This window comes from Crotalus tigris, unplaced genomic scaffold (assembly GCF_016545835.1).
Source record: "Crotalus tigris isolate CLP2741 ecotype Arizona unplaced genomic scaffold, ASM1654583v1 scf7180000019813.360662, whole genome shotgun sequence".
Classification (NCBI taxonomy): Eukaryota; Metazoa; Chordata; class Lepidosauria; order Squamata; family Viperidae; genus Crotalus; species Crotalus tigris.
In genome coordinates this window covers 167,658-191,411 of record NW_024097723.1, presented here as the reverse complement: position 1 = coordinate 191,411, position 23,754 = coordinate 167,658, and the positions used below count along the sequence as shown (strand labels likewise).

The 23,754-nt window shown below is 38.3% G+C and overlaps 1 protein-coding gene across 3 annotated transcripts in view; it reads right to left on the bottom strand.

Annotated features, from left to right (window-relative positions):
* Window positions 1–20,294, bottom strand: part of GFPT2 (glutamine-fructose-6-phosphate transaminase 2) — a 30,936-nt gene extending 10,642 nt beyond the window's left edge. Inside the window, exons 1-10 of one of the 3 annotated variants that reach the window (XM_039364582.1) lie at window positions 20,255–20,294; window positions 9,031–9,138; window positions 8,052–8,150; window positions 6,506–6,631; window positions 5,638–5,696; window positions 4,887–5,021; window positions 4,215–4,276; window positions 3,976–4,055; window positions 3,494–3,611; window positions 2,594–2,757 (exon numbers count right to left, since the gene is read on the bottom strand). In XM_039364582.1, the coding sequence (XP_039220516.1) occupies window positions 2,594–2,757; window positions 3,494–3,611; window positions 3,976–4,055; window positions 4,215–4,276; window positions 4,887–5,021; window positions 5,638–5,696; window positions 6,506–6,631; window positions 8,052–8,150; window positions 9,031–9,138; window positions 20,255–20,279 (976 nt within the window). In that variant the 5' untranslated portion in view covers window positions 20,280–20,294. Of the gene's footprint in view, window positions 1–2,593; window positions 2,758–3,493; window positions 3,612–3,975; window positions 4,056–4,214; window positions 4,277–4,886; window positions 5,022–5,637; window positions 5,697–6,505; window positions 6,632–8,051; window positions 8,151–9,030; window positions 9,139–16,044; window positions 16,189–16,251; window positions 16,401–20,254 lie in introns of those variants that run through there. The other 2 variants (XM_039364583.1, XM_039364581.1) reach the window with 2 other exon arrangements.
* Between the last annotated feature and the right edge of the window lie 3,460 nt (window positions 20,295–23,754).

Sequence of the window (23,754 nt, the reverse complement as noted above, 5' to 3'; positions counted from 1 at the left end):
CAGGTAAAGATGATTAAAAATCTCTTTAAAAACATGTTCAACTTACAATCTTAATAGAGCCTGAAATTTCCATTATATAGCATGACAATTGTTAAATCAAAGTATCCACGTGACCAAACCCATTTTATGATATATTCTGTGGCAGTCGTAAAGCATTGCCTGCAATGGGCGATTTTTGCCTGAAACTGGAAGTTAATGCCAGTTTACAGAAAATACATCATGGCCATATGACTGTGAAACTGTGAGCCAAACAGCCCTAAATGTGGACGAGTTGCTGAACACCTAAAATACAATCATTTTGCAGTGGGGACGTGTCTGTTGGAATTGCAAATCTAAGTCATAAGTACCTTTTGGAGGATTTGTTGTAATTTCACTGCAGACTCACTAAGTGATTGATCATAAGTCAAGGACTACCTGTATTACTATGGTTTACCTCATTTTATGGCATTTCAAAATGATATTGTTTATATTTAGACAACAGATTGCAGGGGTAAGAAAAGTTTGATAAAATACCATACAGCCTTACAGGAAAATAGAACGTGCTCCTTAAATATGTCTGCCAAATACCCACATTTTATTTATTTTATATATATATATAAAATTTATTTTATATATATATATATAAAATTTGACATTTGTTACATGATTTGTTGGCAAAGTAGGTTCAATTACTCTTTGTGATATTTTAGTTTTATAATAATAATAGACTATATTGGTGACCTTATAAGTCTCCAATGCTAGATAGGTAGAATATAAATAATTTCAATGTTTATTTGTTTATATTTATATATTATTCAACTCCCAACAGATTCCAGATGATACACACAAGGCTTAATAACTTTACAACTGATATTAAAGCAAAAACAGTAAGCAGATGGTCTTTCAGAACAACACATTATGGAAGAAGGTCCAAGAAAAAAAAACCCTCATCTTTTAAGCCCTTCCAAAAATGGGAAGGGTAAGGGCAAAGTGTATTTCCAGAAGCAGTGAATTCTACAGTTGGGGCGATCTCCAAAAAGTCACACCCTCCTCATGTAGATGAAATCCTTAAAAGATCTGTTCTGGGTTGCTCTAGACCAGTGGTTCTCAACCTTCCTAATGCCGCGACCCTTTAATATAGTTCCTCATGTTGTGGTGACCCCCAACTATAAAATTATTTTCGTTGCTACTTCATAACTGTAATTTTGCTAGTTATGAATCGTAATGTAAATATCTGATATGCAGGATGTATTTTCATTGTTACAAATTGAACATAATTAAATTCTATTCTATTCTTGTATTCTATTCTATTCTATTCTATTCTATTCTATTCTACTCCACTCTATTCCATATTGTCTATTCTATTCTGTTCTGTTCCGTTCTGCTCTGCTCTATATTCTATTCTATTCTATTCTATTCTATTCTATTCTATTCTATTCTATTCTATTCTATTCTATTCTATTCTATTCTATTCTACTCTACTCTATTCTATTCTATTCTATTCGACAATTTAGGATCGTCTTCTTCCTGGTTATTCGAAAAAGATTCAGTTATAGAAATGACAACTTTCCAATCATTTTCTATCTCTCCCAGTTTTGCATTTGGAGTGAAATGAATCTCAAATTGCCCTTAGTATATTTTATTACAAAACGGTCAGAGGAGGGTAATTTCCCTAAGAACTGCCTGCCGTAGCGCTAGAGGAGCTCCTGTCTCTCAGCCCCGCCCCTTTCAAGGAGGAGAGTTCGGGTGGGGGGGAGCAGAGGGAAAGTATTCTCTTCTCATGGAGGAAATTGGCCTCGGTGACTCACCGTACGCGAAGCCTTAAGCAGTGTGAGAGTTGGAAGAGCGAGGGGTTCCCCTTTCCATCCCTGCTGCGGCACTTGCAGCTTTGTGGGTTGGTACTTTCACACTCGGGAGATTCGAAAGTCATAATGGCTCAGAACGTTCAGAGTGTTACATTGTCTCTCACGCTGCCCATCACTTGTCACATTTGCCTGGGAAAGGTAAAAGCCACCCTCGCCGTTTTGGGGGTTTTACAAAGGGACCGCACGGAATGGAACGTGTCCGGTGCCAACACCCCACTCCCTTGCAAAATGCACGTGGGACGCAGGAAAAAGCCCCCTCGGTGAGGTAGAGGAGAAACGCTTTTAATTCCATGCGTTCTTTCTTTCCGCCCCCCCTCCACCCATTTCTTGCGTGGCTTTGAATGGGCGATTATTTCTGAATTCTAGCTTTGTCCCTAGCTTTGGAAACGGCTCGCCAAAAGCTTTATAAGCAGTGTCTCAATTCCTGAGACCATTGGAAATATGTGTTTTCCGATGGTCTTAGGCAACCCGTGAAAGGGTCATTCGACCCCCAAAAGGATCGCGACCCACAGGTTGAGAACCGCTGCTCTAGACAGACTGGGCAGGATTATGTTGTAGATGCAAGATATTAACATTATTAACTTATTATTTATTTGTTAAATATGTTTACCATCTATCTCGCCATAGGTCATAACTAACACTTTCAATACTTTTTCCCCGATCAGTACCTTCTTTTTTTGTGGCTAAGTCTGCATCTAAACTCTCATGGAAAAAGACTGGTATTAGAAAAGTTTTTCTGCCGGGCTTACCCTTCATGATTTGCTGCAGCTCCAGTTGCAAAGTTTGAATGGCTCGAGATGGGTCATCAGTAGCAGCACGTTTTAGCCGATGAATGGAAAGCTTTCCATCAGCCACTGCTGCAATGTCATCATCTTCCAGAAAAATAACTCTGTTGGTGTGCTCAATTATGGCACTGCAAAAAAAAAAAAAAAAAAACAAATCCAGGTTAAGGTGTGAACTTTCAAGTGCAGCAAAGCTTTGTTCCATGGGTGTAGATAAGAGCTATAAATGACCAGAAGCAGGAATTATGCATCATCCAGTTCTTGACTGTAGCACATGCATGTCAGGTTACAGATCATCTGCAGAGTCTAAAGAATCTGGAATCTGCATACAGCTACTAGAAACAGTTTGTATTCTTTGATATTGTGATATTGTTGATCTTCACCCATCCCAAACTATACTATATATGATCATGCAGAGCACACATTTATGAATTACCATTTAGATTTAGGCACTCCCCCTCCTGACAATTTAGAATCTATTTCTCCTTGGATATGAGCCAGTAGCAGTTCATCAGTTTTTCCCAGAATTGTTTTGCACCATTGGCTAACTAAGAATCAGGATCTAGGGCTATACAAAGCAACTTTAAAAGGTGCTTGACAAACTGAGCTGGCTTGAGCAAAGGACCTCTCCTCAAACAATGAAATAGCCTCATCACCCAGAAGAGTGAGCACTGCTGCTCCGTAGGCTTTCTCTAGTTCTCTGCATCTGACACAGGACACCCTTTGCAAATGTCAACAAAGCAACTGGGGAACATTGCTGAAGCAGCTAAGTTCAGCCTCCAAGAATCTGTGTCTATTTCATTGTTTCACTTGGGCTTGCATGCTTTGCACAATCCTGCTAAGACTACACATTGTTATGTCTGTTACCTTGCATCTGAAGCAAAGAAAAATTCAACTGCTTTATCACCCACAGCATGAAGGCAGGTTGAACTGTCCAGTCTTTTCATTTGAGTTTTGCATATGTTCTTAACATTTTCTATATTACCTATCAATGAAAAAGTATGTAATATCTTTAAATCATCAGCAATGAGTACCCAGAGCTGAAATCAAATATTTGAATTTCGTGAATTATACCAGAATCATTGCTACACCTCATTAAAAATTACTAAGAAAACGAGGCAAGAATGTTATACATATACACTATTTTAATTTCAATACATAAATATAAAATTCGGCAGAATTTTGAAGTAAGGGTTTATTTAACATAGTTTACCAAATCCATAGTACCATGGATTTGTGATTAATAGACTAATAAGAAAGAATCCTGGCCAATATAATCAGTTCCCTTTCCTCCACAATTCCCAACCCTCCCAAAATACAGCGATGGTGATAGTACTATAATAACTTACATGTTCGATATAAAATGGGAATTTGTTCTGTGGAGAGCTTAGATTCACTACGAACTCCAATAAGTAGAGGACTCCCCCTCCTGACCAATAATAAAACAACAATGAAAGTGGTTACATGCATTTTAACAAATACATTCAAATATTTTGCTACAATGAAAGATCTAAATCTTGGGTGCAAGTTCTGTGCTGATATCTATTTATTAAGCATCATAGCCCAATTTATAGTTTTATTTACTTACCTGGTAGCAACAGCTTCCCCTGGATAATGTATACTTTTGAATACCAGCGCAAATGCACCTTCCTACATAAAAGGAACATTAATATTAAAAAATGAATGGGATGCATATCAAAATTATCTAAAGAATGAGCAAGATAATATATTAGTCAAAATCCCGTTTTCATATTTTTAGTGATCCCTAAGGAAGGAGTAAATCAAAAAATAGCAAATACACTTCATTCACTGACAACAATGTTGGCATAAACAGTAGGAAGACAATCCCCAATTAATATTTCTAATGATGAACAAATTAGCTTCCTGATTATCAGTGAGAAGACTTGTATTTTTAATCCATGTCCAGCTATAGAATCCATATATTGAGCACTATTAAGTGATTATTTAGAGGCTGCAGCCTGACCCTTGATATCAGATTGATAGCTCTAAAGAAAAACAACTACAGATTCTAGGAATACATCTGGATTTCATTTGGGTTTACGTCTCCTTTTTCACCTATCCTCTGGACAAGTAAAAATAAGTTTTTGTGAACAGGAAAATACAGCAAGGCATTTTAAAAAGGATTATCTCTTTTTAAAACACACTCACCAACCTCATTTGGTTAAACTCAGTATAAGAAGATAATTCAATATTATGTAAACATTACTCATGCTAGGAAATAAGAGAATCTCCCACTCACCAGCTGCTGAATGACTCTCTCAACCAAGACAGAAAAGCTCGTTTCTTCAGTTTCTTTGTTATCATATAAATATTTGATCAATTTTGGAATTGTTTCAGTATCTGTTTCAGATTCAAATTCATAACCTTTGGTCTCCTAGAATATTTTAAACAAAATGTTAGATCTGAGTTTCTTACCTAAGGCTGTTTTCATTCATATGCAATAGCATCATGGGACATCTAATGCCTTGATCACTACTGCGATAGTTCCCGCTCCACAGTACAATCACATTTGCAAGCTAGATTTTATTTATTTAGATTGTATTTATTGGGACTTTATTAAACATGGCATGGAAACAGCATGAAACTAACATTGCCTGGCAACAATATAGAAACACAAGATTAATTCCTGCCAGAAACAACATTGTGTTATTCTCTAACTCAGTGTTCCTCACACTTAGCCATTTTAATGTCTGGGTTGAGAGATTCTGGGATCTGAACTCCACACATCTTAAAGTTGCCAAAGTTGAGAAATGCTGCTCTAGCTGATATCCAGACTGCCCTATGCTGATACTGGGATCACATAGGAAGGAAGAGGAAAAAGCGGTAGACAAACAACTATCTCTACAAGGGGGGGACTGAATCTGGAACTCATCGTCTGGCGTTAAATCTAAAGGCAGGCAAGGGCAGATCTTTCTACATATAAAAATAAATCCTGTCACAGTTTGGAGTGACACAATTTTACTATATGCTTTAGATTACTATCAGCTTACCAAAAACTTCCGTAGGTCTTTGTAATTTGTAATGATTCCATTATGGATAACAACAAATTCTGAAAGGAATATATATGTGGAAATAAATAAATAAATAAATAAATAGGTAAGAGCAAACAGTGAGACCTTAATTCAAAAAGTGGATTGGCACTAGTAAAGTGTTTCATAGAGTTCTAGTTTTCTGTGTTCTTTCAGCAATGTGTCATGGCCAGCTTGGACTCTGTCAGAGACTGACAATGAACAGCCACTTCCAGAGTTGCCAGATGAACTGCTGAGCAGCTGCAGGGAGAGACAACTGCACCACCCAGTAATCAGGAGACAGTCTCCTAAAATAAGGAGTCTGAGCTGCTACCCTCTCCCAGTCCAAGGGCTTGTCATGCGATGAGCAGAGCAAAGGCGTTCTGCAGAGCTCCTTGCCCTTCCAAATGAGCAACCCTGGGCTGAGTTGGATTTGGGAGTCTCTCGTGGCAAGAGTTTGCTTGACTTTGGTTGACTTGACTTTTCTAGTGCGCATCTCTGTGTGTGTATGCACATTTGCACTCACATTTCCTTTGCTGCTCCTTTGCTTCAGAAACTTCTCCACAAAGTTTGCAACCACCTATCTGTGTTTTGTGAGTGCATAGCTTGAGACAGAGCACAGTAGAGGTCAAGCAATATAACTAAACCAATGAAGTTTTGGTTTAAAAATCAGAGGGTATTGGTCGTTTGGAGAATACCTTGATTTGTTAATATAGGATACTCTAATTCAGGTTTCAGGTCCCTCTCTTTCATGTGTTCAGAATACTACACGTGCAAAATTGCTTTCTGAATCATTTAATACACACTAATACATGATGATGATTCATTGATTTCAACAGAAATTACCCACCATTACTTTTATCTGATCGTTGCGGATGACTGTTGACAGCATTCGGTACCCCGTGAGTAGCCCAACGAGTGTGAGCAATGCCAAAATGTGTCTCAAAGTCTGCCTTTAAATCCAAGTCTTCTTGCTCTGTACAGGACAAATGTATAATAATTTATATTCAAAAAGATAGGCAATTCTAAATTTCCAACTTTTCAATAATAGTTTGTGAGTCTAAAGATTTTTTTGCATTATGTCCATAATTGAGCCCAGAATTACATTGTTAAGTCATTGTGGTATTTAAGTGGGTATATGTGATCACGCCCCATTTTATGACCATGCTTGTGATGGTCATTAAACACCGCGGCCATTAAGCAAACACAATAGTTGCTAAGCAAATCCATTTTATCCAATGGGTGGGTTTGGCCAGAAACCATGAGTAAATGCCAGAAACTGGCAAAAAAGAATAAAAATTGTTTTCATGTAATCACAGGATGTTACAAATGGTCCTTGAACTGATTGCCAAGCATGCAACATGCAAGCATGTGACTGCAGTGTGTGAATGTGTGCAGTCGTTGGAACTTTAAAATTAGGTCATAAATATCTTTTGGGGGAGGGTCCATTGTTACTTTGAACGGTCGCTAAATGACTGGCTGTTAAGTGAGGACTACCTGTATACAGGTATATTGTAACAATATCACAAATACTACTATAAACATATTCCATGCAGAAATCATTATATACAAACACACACAGTTAACTTCTCAATACAAAATACATTATTTCCAACACTGAGCAAATTCAAAATCCAAATGAAAATGTCTACCACTGATGGGGGTGTCAGCAATAATTTATTTCTATTTTGATAGAAGAATCTGCTTTAAAGCCCTTTTATTAAATTATAGCAAAAATGATTTAATGTTTTCTTAATGAAATACATAACTTGCATGGCTTGCTTTTTTATGATTTAGGTGTGACTTCTGTTACAGTTAATTAGATCTCAAATGAAAGTAAGATTTACATCATCCTCCACTGGTAGATTTAACTTCACAACATAGAAAGTATATTTCCATCTGTCTTTCCTAGGATTTCCTAGGAGCCATGGTGATGCAGTGGTTAGGATGCAGTATTGCAGGCGGTATATAAGTGTTATTGCTATATTCTTACTCCTATCACAGGTTTAGATTCAACATGACATTGAAATATTAAAGCTTGGCTTGTGGGATTGTACACACTTTCTTAAACAAAAATATCACATGTACACAGAATTCATATTGAATATTACTCAACAATCCCATGTTGTATCATAACTACCATTATATATGTATGAATAAGACTTATAAAGGAAAGATAGTAAAATGTTCAGAAAGTGTTTGAGAGTAAAATGTAGCATTAGAACAGATGACATTTTTGTTTAAGAAAGTGTTAATTGTAACTCCATCAATTGCTAGATGATTAATCAATACAGCAAGGTTCTTAGCCTCCCACTGAAATTCTACTTCTAAATAAGCGTGCTATATTAAACATTGGCCATAAATATACCAAAATGCAGATGTTTTGTTATACTTACTTTGCAATTCCTCATCAAGAGCCTTTACTTTTCCTCTTTTTTTCACTAATTTGATGTACCGTTCTTTATCTTTATTATTATTCCCATCAATTGCAACACCTGTAATATAGAATATTGTATAATGTTTCTGATTATTTAACATACTATAACTTCCACTTTCACAGTGGATCATGGGGAATACCAGGGCTTGCACATCATGACATTTGAATATCTTTTCCAAGGCTTTCATCGCTACTCTACCAAATGCTAATCAGTGATGCATTTCTTGCCTGCTTGTTCCTTTACTGTTGAAAGTTGATCCAAAGATATCCTTTGATATCTTCATTGATAATTCTAAGGCTGGTTGCCCTACCTATTGCCATTTATAAGTTTCGTTATATTTAATTTTAGTCCCATTTTCATTGTGCTCCATGACTTTGGTATTAGGACTTGCAGATTCTTTGCATTTTTGGCTATGTATCATCAACCTAGCACAAATTATTGCTGTTTCTTCCTCCAGTTTTAAAACCACACTCATATTCTTCCAATCCAGTTTTCTTTAATATGTATTCCATATATAGGTTGAATGAATAAGGGGAGAGAGTGCAGCCCTGTCACACTCTGCTGCCAACTTAGACCCAGTCTATTTCATCATGTTCTCTCCATACTGTGGTTTCCTGGCTTCTATATAAGTTGACCCAATCTGTTATAAGTGACCCTATAGGTTAAAGTTATTACAAAATAAATAAATAAAACTCTATCTAAGATTCTCTTAGAAGTTTATTTGTATCTCATGTCAATGGTTCAGCAGTTTATTTTTAAACATTGTCCAAGAACCAAATACATCTCACAAAATGAAACTGTGGCTGGATTAATTACAATATGGGAGCCCAATCAATATCTAGCCTATTCAGAGCCTGTTTCTAACTATCTTCGGGAAAAGCAATAGAAGCAAGATAAGACAACAATTGTCAGTGTCCGTGTAAGACATTTTACATACCTGCGGAATCATATCCTCTGTATTCTAGTCTTTGCAGTCCTTTTATCAGTGTTTCAAATATCTCTTTCCTTGTCCGAGGTACTTTGTAGTTCAAATAAGCAAAGATACCTGTTGAAGAGAGGACAGTGGAAAAAAAATGAAATACCAATATGCTAATATTGTGTCATTCATGAGTTAATATGAATTCCTTCTTGCCTAATTATCCCATTTTACAATACAGGTGATCCTCGACTTATGACCCCATTTGAATCCCAAATTTCCATTGCTAAGCAAGACAGTTAAGTGAGTTTTGCCCCATTTTACGATATTTTTGTCATGCTTGCTAGTGAATCATAGCAGTTAAATTAGTAACGTGGTTGTAAAATGAATCTGGCTTCCCCATTGACTTTCTTGGCAGAAGGTCGCAAAGGTGATCACATGACCCCAGGACACTGCAACTGTCATAACTAGTTGCCAAGCGTCTAAATTTTTATCTCTCTCTCTCCCTCCCTCCCTCCCTCCCCCTCTCTCCAGGTTTGCCAACTGAAATAAAATCTTATCAGTTATTCTATCATGATAGTATTTCTTGTAAAGAAGATAGCTTTATGATTTACTTGCTGTACGTAGTTTCATTAAGAAAAAGGATAATTAAAATACTATTGCCTGATAATCTTAGCTATTTTAATTTGGACAATTATTTGATTATATCTGACCAATTTATTTTGGTTGACTGCCTATTTCTGTTTTATCTCATTTAAAACAAGATAACACAAATCTTTTACTAATCAGATCTTGAGCTACAGATAGCAACACAGTGCTAGGCTGCATTAACAGAGGGATAGAATCAAGATCACGTGAAGTATTAATACCACTTTACAATGTCTTGGTAAGGCCACACTTGGAATACTGCATCCAGTTTTGGTCACCATGATGTAAAAAAGATGCTGAGACTCTAGAAAGAGTACAGACGAGCAACAAAGATGATTAGAGGACTGGAGGCTAAAACATATAATGAACGGTTGTTGGAATTGGGTATGGCTAGTCCAGTGTTTCTCAACCTTGACAATTTTAAGGCATGTGGACTTCAACTCCCAGAATTCCACAGCCAGCATTGCTGGCTGTGGAATTCTGGGAGTTGAAGTCCACATGCCTTAAAAATTGTCAAGGTTGAGAAACACTGGTCTAGTCTAATGAAGAGAAGGACTAGGGGTGACATGATAGCAGTGTTCCAATATCTCAGGGGCTGCCACAAAGAAGAGGGAGTCAAGCTATTCTCCAAAGCACCTGAGGGCAGGACAAGAAGCAATGGATGGAAACTAATCAAACAGAGAAGCAATCTAGAACTAAGGAGAAATTTCCTGACAGTGAGAACAATTAATCAGTGGAATAAGAAGGTGTGAATGCTCCAATACTGGAAGTTCTTAAAAAGAGACTGGACAACCATTTGTCTGAAATGGTATAGGGCTTCCCGTCTGAGCAGGAGGTTAGACTAGAAGACCTCCAAGGTCCCTTCCAACTTTATATTATTATTATTATTATTATTATGGATCATCGCACAGTCAGCCAGATGTTCAGACTGGATTTGGCATTTTGTCTACCTATCGAGTCCTTACCCAGGACCTGGGATAGGCAATGTGGATGTTTGATGGTATTATTATTATTATTATTATTATTATTATTATTCACCATAAAGTTGTACTTTTTGAACCACAGTTATTATTCTCTGCCTTCCCAAAAATAGATTCACAAGACTATGTCAGAATTTAGCCAAGAACTGATCTGGATAACTCTAGATTATACCTAGTATTTCACAAATCTATTAGGGAGATTTCTAGTAAAACTTATTAAATCCTGTTTGCTAGCATGAATCACAACAGAAAAGTTGCTCCAGTCCAGCACAAAAATCTCCTGAGGCTAGGGCTGTTAACAATTTTCTCATGGATTCAGCTCAAGTTTTTTTCTATTTTTCCAGAGCAACGTTTAAAATACTTCTAACACTTTTGCACATTCTCAGTAGTTTTATACCCTCAAAAGACAGACATGTACATATACACATACATGCATACATACACATATAAAAGATATAACAGAGTTTTCATTTGAGGCAATATTTTTATGCTTTGGTCTCTCCAGGAAAGGCCTTTTTGAGGGATCTATCCACAATGGAGCCAGTGTGTTGAGCTTGGTAAGGATTCCTTATTTATACTGAATTCTAGCAATGCTCCTATTTAAGCATACAAAGAGACTCAGAGGCCACTAGAGACTTTTCATTGAAAATGATAGCAGCAGTCTAGACTGCCAAGGAATATATTACAGTTATTTAGGGTTGAGGAAAGAAAGTTTAGTTTCAATACATACATCCCCTTGTGCCTCCCATTAAACGCACGGACTGTTCACTTTTAAAACATAAAGGCCACATCCAACACAAAGTTAAAGTTCAGACCACAGGACTGATTCTTAAGTCCATGGTTTAATAGTAGGTGTGACTAATAGCATCCCCCTCATTTTCCTTCTTCCATAAACAGATGGGCCTCTCTTGTTTTAGTGCTACTCAAACTGGTTTAGAAATAGCTTGGATTATATGATAAATCATCCTGAAGTTCCAAGAGATTTAAAAAAAAAATACCCTGAACAATCCAAAGTCTAAATTCACAATGAATAAACTTCTGTATCATATTCTGCATTTTTCCTTATTGAAATGAAAGTCACAAATGTTAATCTTAGTTGAAAATACCCTATTTCTTCTCTAGCGTGAAGGATCCTTTTTTTAATTGCAATTCCATTTGGAAATTGATATATTATGTCAATTTTGTCTTTTAAATGCTATTATTTCTTATAAGCAATAACATTACACTTAAAATTAGACACTTTAAAAAGATATACAGTTTTTAATGTTCAGACAAGAAAGAAATCTAAAAATCCTTGTGGCAGTGTAAATAGGCATCATTTTATTGTGGCACAAAATAGCTATGGCAAATGCACAAACATGTATAACCTGTAGTACAAACATTATCCAGAGGATAAAGTTCTATTGTTAACTAAACCACTTCCCCTTTGACCTCATAATCTTTTCTCTTCAGCATGTTATTCTTTTCATTATTCAAGAGATAAGAAAGGGCTTTAAGTACTTCTACTTACAGAAGACCCAAGGTAATCATTGGGTTTGATAAAAACAGAATGGATAGAGTTGTTTTAAAATGATTGCACAGAAATAATGTCACAGGAAAGGCCCTTAGTCTCCATAATTGAATGAAGCGCTTCTGCTATGACACTAAGAATAGTTCAAACAGAGAGTTAGCTAGCAGTCACACAAGCTAACCTTTGTTTTTTTTTTTATTTATTTTTTTTTTTATTAAAAGTTTTATGAATTTTACAAAAAAGAAAAAAGAATACAAAACAAGAGACAACATATACAAAAAAATAAAACTAAACAATACATATATAAGAAAAACCCCCCATCCCCCACCCCTCCCAAAAAAAAAAACCCCTCCCTTCCCCCCCCCCCCGAGCTTCCCAGAGCAGAATATAGGCTTAAGAAATAAAAATAAAAATTAAATTAAGAACTTTATATTTATATATATAAAAAGATTATCTATAATATATATGAAAATAAAACTTATGAAAAAACTATATAATATTTTTGTATACCCAATCTAAATTGTATAAATTTTATCCATTTATCCCAAACAGCAAAAAACTTCTCTTGCGTTTGTTGCTTTAAGAAAGCCGAAATCTTTGCCATTTCCGCCAAATGAGCTACTTTAAGAAACCATTCCTGCAATGTAGGCAAAGATTCCTTCTTCCAATATTGTCCTACTAACAGCCTGGCGGCTGTAATCAAATTTAACATCAATACAACCTCCTTTGTATCACAATCTGTAACAATACCTAACAAAAATAATTGCGGAGTAAATTTTACCCTCCTTCTAAAAATTCTCTGGATATTCCACCATATTTTGATCCAAAATGCTTTTATCTCTCTGCATGACCACCAAATATGATAATAGGAAGCCTCCTTATAACCACATCTTGTTTTGAGATTCCTCCTTTAATATCCTAAAAAGACTTTGAAGCTCTTGATTCCTTTTTCAGGAATGCAACTGGTTGGTAAAGAAAAGGCTCATGGGGAAATTCCACAAGAATGTCAATGCTTATTTAACCAGAATCAAGCTAGGATCCTTTTATATTTTATTCATAACAAGTAAGCTCATCACCCTTTCCCTTATCTTTGTTGCTTAGCTATGTACTGAAGCTTCTTCAAACAAGTTGCCTTTCACATGTGTTTGGATTAAAGCTCTCAGAATTTCTCAGCTATTGTCTATACTGGCTAGGAATCTTAGATGTTTTAATCCAAGCAAATCTAGGAGATGCCATGTTAAGGAAAAATGATGCATTGCTCACTACGTTAAAGTTCACCTCCTCACCAAGAAATCTATTTTCCATGATGAAAACAATATGTTGAGTGGATTCATCTCTAGCTGTAATTAGATTTCCTTGTAACTATTTTGCTTCCTCTTTCCTCTTACGAAATATTCCATTTTTAAAGCGTATTGAATTCCCTCCTCCATTCTACAAACAGTGATCCTGCGGTTTCTCATACAGTTAATTAGTCAAATGTGAAATGTACCTATTGATCATCTTTAGATACTTGACAGAAAATTATCCTTTAAAACAGTTGAAAGACATCATAAAAAGAATCCATCCCAACCATCATTGGTCAGGGAGGCACCTTCAAAGGTATACAAGATTGGAAATGGAGAGTTAGATTTGTTCACTGAAGAATGGAGGGCCATGCTCAGCACCTTGAACTGTTAGAGGAAATTCAGGACATACATCTAATAAATAACTTAATAGTGGCCAACTTTGTAACCCTAGATACTGTTGGATTCCTATCAGCTATGCCCATTGGTTATGCTGGCTGGGAATAATAGGAATATAGGGCAATCACATCTGGGGATCCTGTTGATATGAAATTCTGGAAGTGATAGCTCCAAAATATCTAGCAATCTCCTTTGGTTGAAGAAGACTGTACTAGTATTAGACTTTAAGGCTCTTTTGCTTAACTATAGTTCTAATGTGCTAGAAATCCCTCCATTTAAAATAATGTACCAACTTAGAAACCTAGGCTTTTGCTTAATGACCTCACTGATAAAGTTATTAAACTCACTGATATTTCTACTTATGGAGTAAAACTAGATTGCTACATATAACATGAAAACGTGAAACATCACACAAACTTTACATTTCTTGCATAGCTTTTGTTTGTGTGGAGATATTTTAAAGACCTTTTCATTTCAAAGTAGGAAGCTTCCCTTCACCACTTCAGGCAACATTTGATTTATATCTTATTTTAATCTCACCAAACTTTTCTACAACATCAATAATGGAAAGTGCTTTAAAATCACACCAGACTCTTGACCTAGTATTCTGACTCAGCCATACAATCTCTTGATTAGCATTTGGTTGAGCAGTGGAACATCCCTATTTCTGAGTCAAAGCACAGATGTCTCACTTTAGATAAAGTGATTTCAGTATGTTTGTTGATATGTCTTGAGTGAGTAACCAAGATTAACACAAGACATTCCTTACCAGCTTGAGCACAATAGACTAATTCTGAACAATTTAGATATAACAGGATTTCTGAAACAAAATAATCTTTTAGAACTCAAAGCTGTAACTTGTTCACCTTGCAAAGAAAATACATGGCTTAATTGTCTGAAAGGAAGCTGATTTCCTGTTCTAATACACAAATTTAAAACAAGTTTTATTTGATATTCTCAATCCAAAACCTTATTTATGGTTCAGCTATATAATTCATACAATCCATTTTATTATACTTTATTATATTTATGGGCACCGGTCCCCTTTTTCTCTGTATTATGCCACTATCATAGCTATGCCTTTTTCAGATGCTTAAAAGTGCATGAAAAAACAGGCATTGCAAGGAATTGGAAAAGAAAACTTACCCCCCCCCCCCATCCCAGCTTAATACATGCAGAGAAACTGCATGTAAGGAAGGCTTTATCTGCACTTAACAGAAACCATGGCCCTGTGCATGTGTAGTTCAAGCACCTTTTTCACATTTGACAAGGCTTATACTGTTATTTCTGGTAAAATGCAGTTTGAGCAATAATGTACTAAAAGTTCACTTATCTTAGCCCAAGGACCTATTTGCCATCAATACACTGCAGTCCAGGAAGGAAACTACATACTTGAACTGTCCCAACCAGCAGGATTTGCATCCACTAAAATAATTCCTGAAGCTAACTCTCACTGTAGTTTTACTTCCCTGTGGTAGGCAAAAATAATTTTAAATGTGTGCTTTGCTGGCGATCCAGTAAAAGCATTTTTTAAAAGTAGTATTCAAATATGCCATATGCTAAATAAATAAATCACCACGTAGTATTCCCCAAGTATTGAACTTGGAGAAGGAAAATTAAAAAGAACCCTGGATGAAAATTTAGCAGTTAGCAAATAACCCTGGAGGAGCACTTTTGCTTATCAACATTCACTTTCATTAAAGATTGGTCCTGCTAATAATCAGAAGTTAGATTTTCTACAGTATCCACTGCTTCACAGTCACATTTCAGGCCAAAAGGCTAGAAGGAAGAAGCTCGTTCTTGCCCGACTGCTTTCATGCCCTTGCCACGTATCTCTCTTTGGGAGACACCAACCCAATGGGGCTCCCTTTGAGAAGATGCACCAACCCAAAACTTAAGTTTGGCTTTAAACTACTGTACTCCATCAAAAACTAAAGGAGGAGGATGCTGGAGGAGCAAAGCCAAGCAAGCACATGGCCAGGTCGTCCTATTCCAATGGCCACCCGCGGGAAGGAGGGGCAGTGGAAGGAAAAAAGAAAGGAAAATGAGGAGGGGAATAGGAAGGGAAAATAGAGGGAAGTGTGGCTCAGAAGCACGCCTCCTCCTGCGCCTTTTTATGGGCGGGCGGGGGGAAGAGTGTCGGAGGGGCAAAGCATTCAGCTTCCATTTCCTTTCCGACCACCAGGCCCCCCCTTAGGAAGAAGGTAGATCTTACTGCTCGGTTGGAACGGCGGAGCTTTTACATGGCAAACGTTCTTTCTGTTCTTCTTCCGCCCCATCTCCCCCTCCCGCAACCCGACCTACTTGCACCTCTGCTTTGGGCCCACATGTGCAGCCTTTCCGCCGCTCTAATTGCGCGGAGAAGCTGGCAATCAGCCAACTCCGCTCCTTCCCTCCCTCTTCCCTTCCCTTCCTCACTCACCGCACATGGTTGGTGCCCGACCGCACACGCAGCCCCGTTCAGTCGCTGAGAAGCCTGGAACCCCGCGTACCTCCCTGTCACCTCCTCTTTCTCCTTCGCCTGCCTCTTTATAACGTGTCTTGGACCAACCCCTTTGGGTGGTTCATTGGTTGAAAGCGGGAGCGCAGGAAGATGGAGGGGGGGGGGAGAGAAAAGGTTGCTCTCAGCTTCTTGCTGGCTCCAGCCGTCACCCTGACTCACGAGATGGAACCAAGATGGGGGGGGGGAGGGCTAGGAGGTCGAAGGAAAGGAGGGGACTTTTTGTCCCCGGGAGGAGCCGCCTACGTCCCGGGATGGGGGTCCGGTCTGCCTCCAGATGTTCCCGAACTCCAATTCCCAGCAACCCCGACCAGCGTGGTCAACGAGAGGTGGGGTTTTGGAATTTCTAGACCCAGGGTCCTCCTCCCTAATTAGCGGCTGAAGAGTGGCAAATGATCTTCATCTTGTCTACCCCGATGCATCGATCAGCTTCATAATAAGCATTTTTCATCCTTCACCTCTCACAATACTTTTGGGCATGCTGCGGGGTGGGGGGTATTAAAGTCCAAAGCATCAGGAGGATGTCACCCTGGGAAGGATTTTTTTTATCTTTTTATCTTTCTTCCAAGTGATTGTGTATTACTGTTTATCAAAAGAATCCTATATAGGGCAATTAGAAAGGTTTGAAATCATATCTTTATCCCAGCCCACAGGATTTCAAACTGTTGTTGCCCAACCCAACTTACCGAGGCCAGAAATGGCACCTGTAGGCAAAGATATGGCCCTCTTTTTCAATAGGCTGATCTGGAAAACCCATGAGCTTCTGGCACCGGGAAAAGACTAAAGAAGTCGCGAACCTATGGTATGTGTGTCAGAGATGGCACTCAGAGCCCTCTCTGTGGGCATGCATGCTGTCACCCCAGCATAGTTCGCCAGAGTAGTGAGCATGTGGCGTTTGGAAGTGCCAGGGCAGGAAGTGAGCGAGCATGCGGTGTTGGCCCCCTGGGGATGCCCTGGAGATGGCCCATCCACCCCGGCTATGCTCACCCAGTCTGCCGTGCCACTGCAGCTATGTCCACCCAGTGGCCATGCCCACGCCCCCCCCCCGCTCTCCCTGAGAGCACCACAATGCTGATGCGGCCCTGGCACTTTGCAATAAATAAGTGGGTTTTGGGTTGCAGTTTGGGCACTCGGTCTCTAAAAGTTTCGCCATCACTATACTAAAGATTTAAAGATGCAAGTACTGTTGCGTAACTTTTGTGGACTACAGACATGATCACATGTGGGGTACGGTCCTACAAGGGAAGGGACAAATAATAATAAGAAAGACCTCGGAGAAAAAGAGTGTAATGGTCATTCAGTTGTTGGGTGTGACTTAACATCTTTTTGCACGGGTGAGCTAATACCAGATGTGCAATCAAAAATCTTGGATCTCTGTTTAATGCTTGAAAAACTTGTTGACTTTTCAGGTAGTCACAAGCATTTCTTTTTGCTGTTCCCTGGAATGTTTACTGTTCAGACAACTTGGCAGCCATGTCTGCTGATCCTATTTAACTGATTGCTGGAACATTCAGTCTACTCAAACTGTACCTAAAAGAAAAAGCTACACAATTTCTAACTATGCAGAAAATAATATACCACTGCATTTTGAAACTTTTCTTTTTAGAACAAATAGAGTTCAAAGGATTTCTACTTTAGGCTTAGAATACCTGTCCTCGTGAGGATTTTATTCAAGGAAGTTCTGTGAGTTCCTGCAGGCATATTCTATTTGTGGTATTTCTAAATGACTAAATTCTTGAATCAGCATAATTGATAAAGATGAGAGAATTTGCATATTTAATATTAATTTTACATATCAGCAATATTGCTTTTCTAATCCTCAAAAGGCAATTTGCTACTTCAGCATAAAGGGATGGACTTCCGCTTGGATGTCCTAAATATATAATTTATTTAATTAAATTTTTGTTTACATTGTTATTTATCATTATATTGATACTTTTATCTATTCTTATCCAGTCACTTGTGCAAGATATACTATAATTTGAATTTATAGATTATAGAGAATCATCTTAGGCATAAGCTAATTGAAAGGAACATTTTACTCTATAATTCAATAAAATGTAATAAAAAGAAAAAAAGAAAGGAACTAGATTGGACAATTTCAGTCAGAAAATCAAATTGTTTACTATTCAGGATATGAAATTACAGAGAAGGAATACCATTTCATTCATAGTTAGGAAAAATACAGTATAACAAAGCCAGTACTTGAGTACAATGTGGTCAATGACTAAATAAGATTAAATACACTTTGCTGACAGTCTTTAAATGTGACATTTATTCAGGTTTATGCTCTAATCACTGATGCAGAAAAAGAGGAGCTTGTTGAGTGTTATTTGAGTCTTCATTCACAAACAGCAGATCTTGCTTGCATATTTTGTTGATACTAGAAAGTATCAACAAAATGTGCAAGTAAGATGTGCTGTTTGTGAATGAAGATTCAAAGGCCAAAGTTAAAAATAGTAAGGAGGAAAATGTCGTTGGATTGTATGACCTAGTATAGGATCCCTAACCCCAGGGCTGTGGACCAGCACTAGTCCATGGCCCATCAGAAACCAGGCCACACAAGCGACAGAAGCCCTATCCATGCATGCACAGGATGCAGGCAGCATGGGAAACCATGCTCCCCCCCCCATCTGTGAAAAAAAACATTCTCCATGAAACCTGGCACCCAAAAGGGCTAGGAAACAGAAATGAAGCTGGAGAATAAAATTTCAGCAGAATCTCTCTAGTATTAAAAAAATGAAGCCAGTAATCAGTACTCCTCTATTGAAAAGTTATCAGAATCAACAATGTTGGAAGATCAGAAGGACCAGGTTGGGGACAGATCATTCTGGAAAAGATTTATTTATGTGGGTATTTATTTAATCGTATTTGTTGCTCATCTCACATGGTGACTATAGGCAACATATAATCAAAATATATAAAAACCATTAAAACAACCAATTTAAATTAAAAAATAAACAAATAAAAATTAGAAAAGAAAGTGGTAACAAAATAGAGAGGGTATTCTATTAATTGTCATATATCTAACAGTGCCCATTCCATCATGGGATCTCCAACTAGTTGAAAGGATCGTGTTTTAAGGGCCAGCAGGATTGGGACCAGCCTCGTCTCTGGGGAAATGATTTTACCATAGGGCAGGGACCACAGCAGAAAGACTTTGGTATAAACAAAGATTGGATGAGACCTGGCTTAAAAACAATAACTGTGAGAGGGACCTTGGAGTCATAGTGGACGATCACTTAACCATGTGCCTGCAGTGTGCAGCAGCAGCCAAAAAAGCTAATACAATCCTGGGTTGTATAAACAGAGGCATAGAATCAAGATCATGTGAAGTATTAGTACCACTTTATAAAACCCTAATAAGACCACACCTGGAATACTGCAGCCAATTTTGGTCACCATATCACAAAAAAAGATGTTGAGATTTTGTAAAAAGTTCAGAGAAGAGCAACTAAGATGATCAAAGGCCTGGAAGTTAAAACATACGAAGAACAGCTGCAGGACTTGGGTTTGGCTAGTCTAAGAAAAAAAGAAATAGGGGAGACATGATAACAGTATTCCAGTATTTGAGGGACTGCCACAAAGAAAAGGGGGGGTCACATTATTCATCAAAGCACCAGAGGGCAAAACAAGAAACAATGGTTGGAAACTGATCAAATAGAGAAGCAACCTGGAATTAAGGAGAAACTTCCTGACAGTGAGGACAATTAACCAGTGGAACAGCTTGCCTCCAGAAATCATGGGCACTCCATCACTGGAGATTTTTAAGAAGAGGCTAGACAGTTACTTGTCTGAGATGGTATAGGTCCTGCTGCTTGAGAAAGGGCTAGACTAGAAGGCCTCCAAGGTCCCTTCCAGCTCTATTCTATTCTACTGTGAATAATATTGTGAATAGGCCAAAGATTATAGACAAGGTAATTACCTTTCTCCTGTGGCTTTCCTTTCATCTCTTTTCAGTGGTCAAACATCTTCTTGTCAAGATACTGTAGCATGAATGGGAATAGTATGACTTCTGTACAACTGGTTCCATCCCGTAGAGTTGGAAAACTGAAATTGACATATGATCAGCAAAAGCCTGTTATTTTCTGGTCACTGCATCAGCAAAGGTCAGGTTACTGCCTCTAAAAGAAAATAGACTCATAGATAACATTTCAGAATACAACTGAAAGAGCATTTAAAAACAGCATTGCATTATTATGTTCCCCTCTTTTTAATCTGTTGATTTACTTACATAATATGATATATTCCCCATCTCTCAGGATTCTGAACAGTTTTCTGTAATAAAGATTAATGTGTATGAAAAATAAAATTAGAGGTCTGCTCTCTGCCCTTTGACCTTAAAAGGTAAAAAGGATAAAAAAGGATCTAAAAATATGGGGTGTGGAAGTTGATAGGAAACTCAGAAAACGAAGTGCTGAATGAGAGGACAAAGGCTGAGAGAGAAATACATACAATACACATTTCTCAAAACCCTCTTCTGGCAATTACCTGGTTGCTTCCAAGGAAATGGGTGATAAAGATTGTACAAACACTGAATGTTTTAGATAGTGTAGGTTAAGAGGGAAAATACTGTTTTTATTATCAGTATATTTAATGATGCCTTGTGGGATAAATTTGGGTTGTCGAGGCATGACTATCCCGTAATAAATTACAAGTGAGAACAAGACCATTATAATATATTTGAGGACAATATGAGTTGCTAATGAATTTTGCATGTGCATCTGGTTGACCATTGTGGATCCAGTCAGGATGTCTGGATCAATGGGCGTTTTGTTCTGATTTAACTTTATTCATCTTGTGTTCTCTGGATAGTTTTCAATGAAAGAACTTCCGGTGTGAGTGTGTCAGTACATTGCAGATATCTCTTGACTAGTGGGATCCAGTATATTGGCAGTCTTTAGATCAGAAATACTATTGTGCCTAGAAATCTGTAAGGTTATTAAATGTATGACTTGGCTTTGGTTGGGCTTATGGCATACTGGTCAAAATTTGCCTAAACTGGAGATATTGTTCTTACTGTTAGCAGGAAATGTTGCATCTGGCACTGGTATGACTAGGGCTAGGATCTATTTTACTAAAAAGGGATGTATGAAAGCCTCAATTGTTCAGAGCCATGTCTTTTTAGTTGTATTTTTTTTTAGTTTCTATTTTTTTACACATTTTTTTAGAATGGTAGAAACAGTATCTTTTTCTTTCATTTCTTCTAATTGCATAGTTCAGGGATGTCAAACTCAATTTCATTAAGGACCACATCAGCGTTGTGGTTGCCCTCGGGAGGAGGCTGGGGTGTGTGGCCTACTAGATGGGTGTGGACAGAGTGGGTGTGGCCTATTGGGAGGGCATGGCTAGCTCTACATCGTTCGTGTCAAGGGTGCTTGTGGGGGCCTGGGCAGTAGTGGAACAGATCTGAGGGTCTCTGACAGAAGAGAGTGGGACCAGAGCAAGTGCCAAGGTATGGTCCACTGGAGGAGCCTCACTGCCTGCTGAAACCCCTCCACCGGAGCCCATCAAGCTGGATATGTGAAGTAGGCGAGGGCCATTTGCTGGCCACTTCCAGGCGATGGTGAATTTCTTCATTCCTCACAAAGGGTGACACATCCCCAGCATACACCCAGGAGGCGGGGCCGATATGGCAGGGGCTGGTTCCTTGCTGTTTCCAGACAGCCTTGTGGAGCTAAGACTGAATGCGTTTCAGCATAGATGGCCACCACAAAATTGTACATTGGCTCCTGGCCGGCCTGGACCAAGGGAGCAAGGGCCGTTCCCTCACTGTTTCCAGGATGGCTTTGCGGGCCACATGAAACCACTTCGTGGGCCGCATCTGGCCCCCGGGCCTTGTGTTTGACATGTCTGGCATAGTTATTCTACTAATAATAGTAATTAAAAATGAGAATGACTGAAAGGATGTTAGAAAATATGAACTGGGAAAATGTACATCACCAGGGATGTGTATGAAAACAGAAATCCATAAGTTGATCATAACTGCATGTTATGCTGCAGGGAATAGTGATAATCAAAGGACCAGAGGTGTATTTTGGGTAAAATGGTACAACCAATTGTGAGTGAATGCAATTCAGAAGAAAAAAAAATATTCTGCTCATGACAAATGCATGAGTGGGAAAAATATGAGAATGTACAGAAAGTTTAAGTGCTATATGAAAAACTATTAGAAGGCGGACTAATTTGATAACATTGATTTGAAGCTCATATAGGAAAAGAGAAATATAAAATGCTTGGAATAGAGTGAAAAATATTATGTTAATAGTCAACTCGTGACCTATTGAATCGTCCTACTTTCCACATATAATATAAGCTTGCACTGTTTCTGGCCCCTCAATTCTCTGGAGAACCCTGGTGAAACTGACCTCTGGCCTGTAGAACTGCCTGCCATTTTGCTGGGAGGAGGCAGATCCAAGTAACCATGGATCACAAGGAAAAATCCCCCCCACTCTCCATTCCTCTCTCCAAAGAGGAAGAGAGCTCACCCTTGAACTGCCAGTGCCCCCTGCTCTTTAGCAGCCTCCAATCACTCTTTTGCCCTTTCTCTGTCCACATATAGGCTTATGCCATTTCCCCTCCATTCACAACCCTCCAGAGATCCCTAGTAAAACTGCTCTTTTTTTCTCTTCAGGTGACCCACAGAACTGCCTGCCACTCTTTGTGGGGAGGGGGAATAAAGGGGGCTGTGGACTTCGAGGAAAATAATACCACTGCTCCCCATTTTGATATATTCCCAAGGTCTCCCGCCCTCTAGAGAGGAAGAAAACTCCCTCATTGACCTTTAATACCCCCAGCTATCACAAACTTGGCAGCAGGCATCCAGGTTGCTTCCTCATTCTTCCCTCACTAGTCACTGGCATTAAGAGATTTCAAATTTTGACCTCAGCCCCAAGGCCAATTGGGAACAGAAACCAGGGGGAAGGTGGGAAAGAGGATAGGGATATACCCCTCCAATCTTCCCTTCCGCCACACAGTGTGTAAGTTTCTGGGAAACGTACTTGGAAAGTGTGGTGATCCTGCCAAATTTTAATCCCACAGGAGTCATGGGCCACAGAATTTGGATGCATTCTATCAGTTAGCCCATTTGAAGTATCTTGATTCAAAAATTGTTGCTCTATGATTCACCATTTCACTCAATTAAAGGCTACAAAGTATTAAACAGGCACAACAATTTTGGATGTATATAGATAGAATACCAGAGAAGTGCATATAATTATACTAATGGGAAATGTGAAAAAGAAAGCTTAGTGGAATGATGAAGCTACAGAATCTATGGATAAAGAAAAAAGGCTTTCAAGGGAATGATTACTGCTGAAAGGAAGGCTGAGATATTGCATCATAGGCATAGAAAGAAAAACTGCAAAGAATGTAGTCAAAGAGAACAAAGAACAGTTAGATTAAAAAAAGGAGAGAAAGTGAATT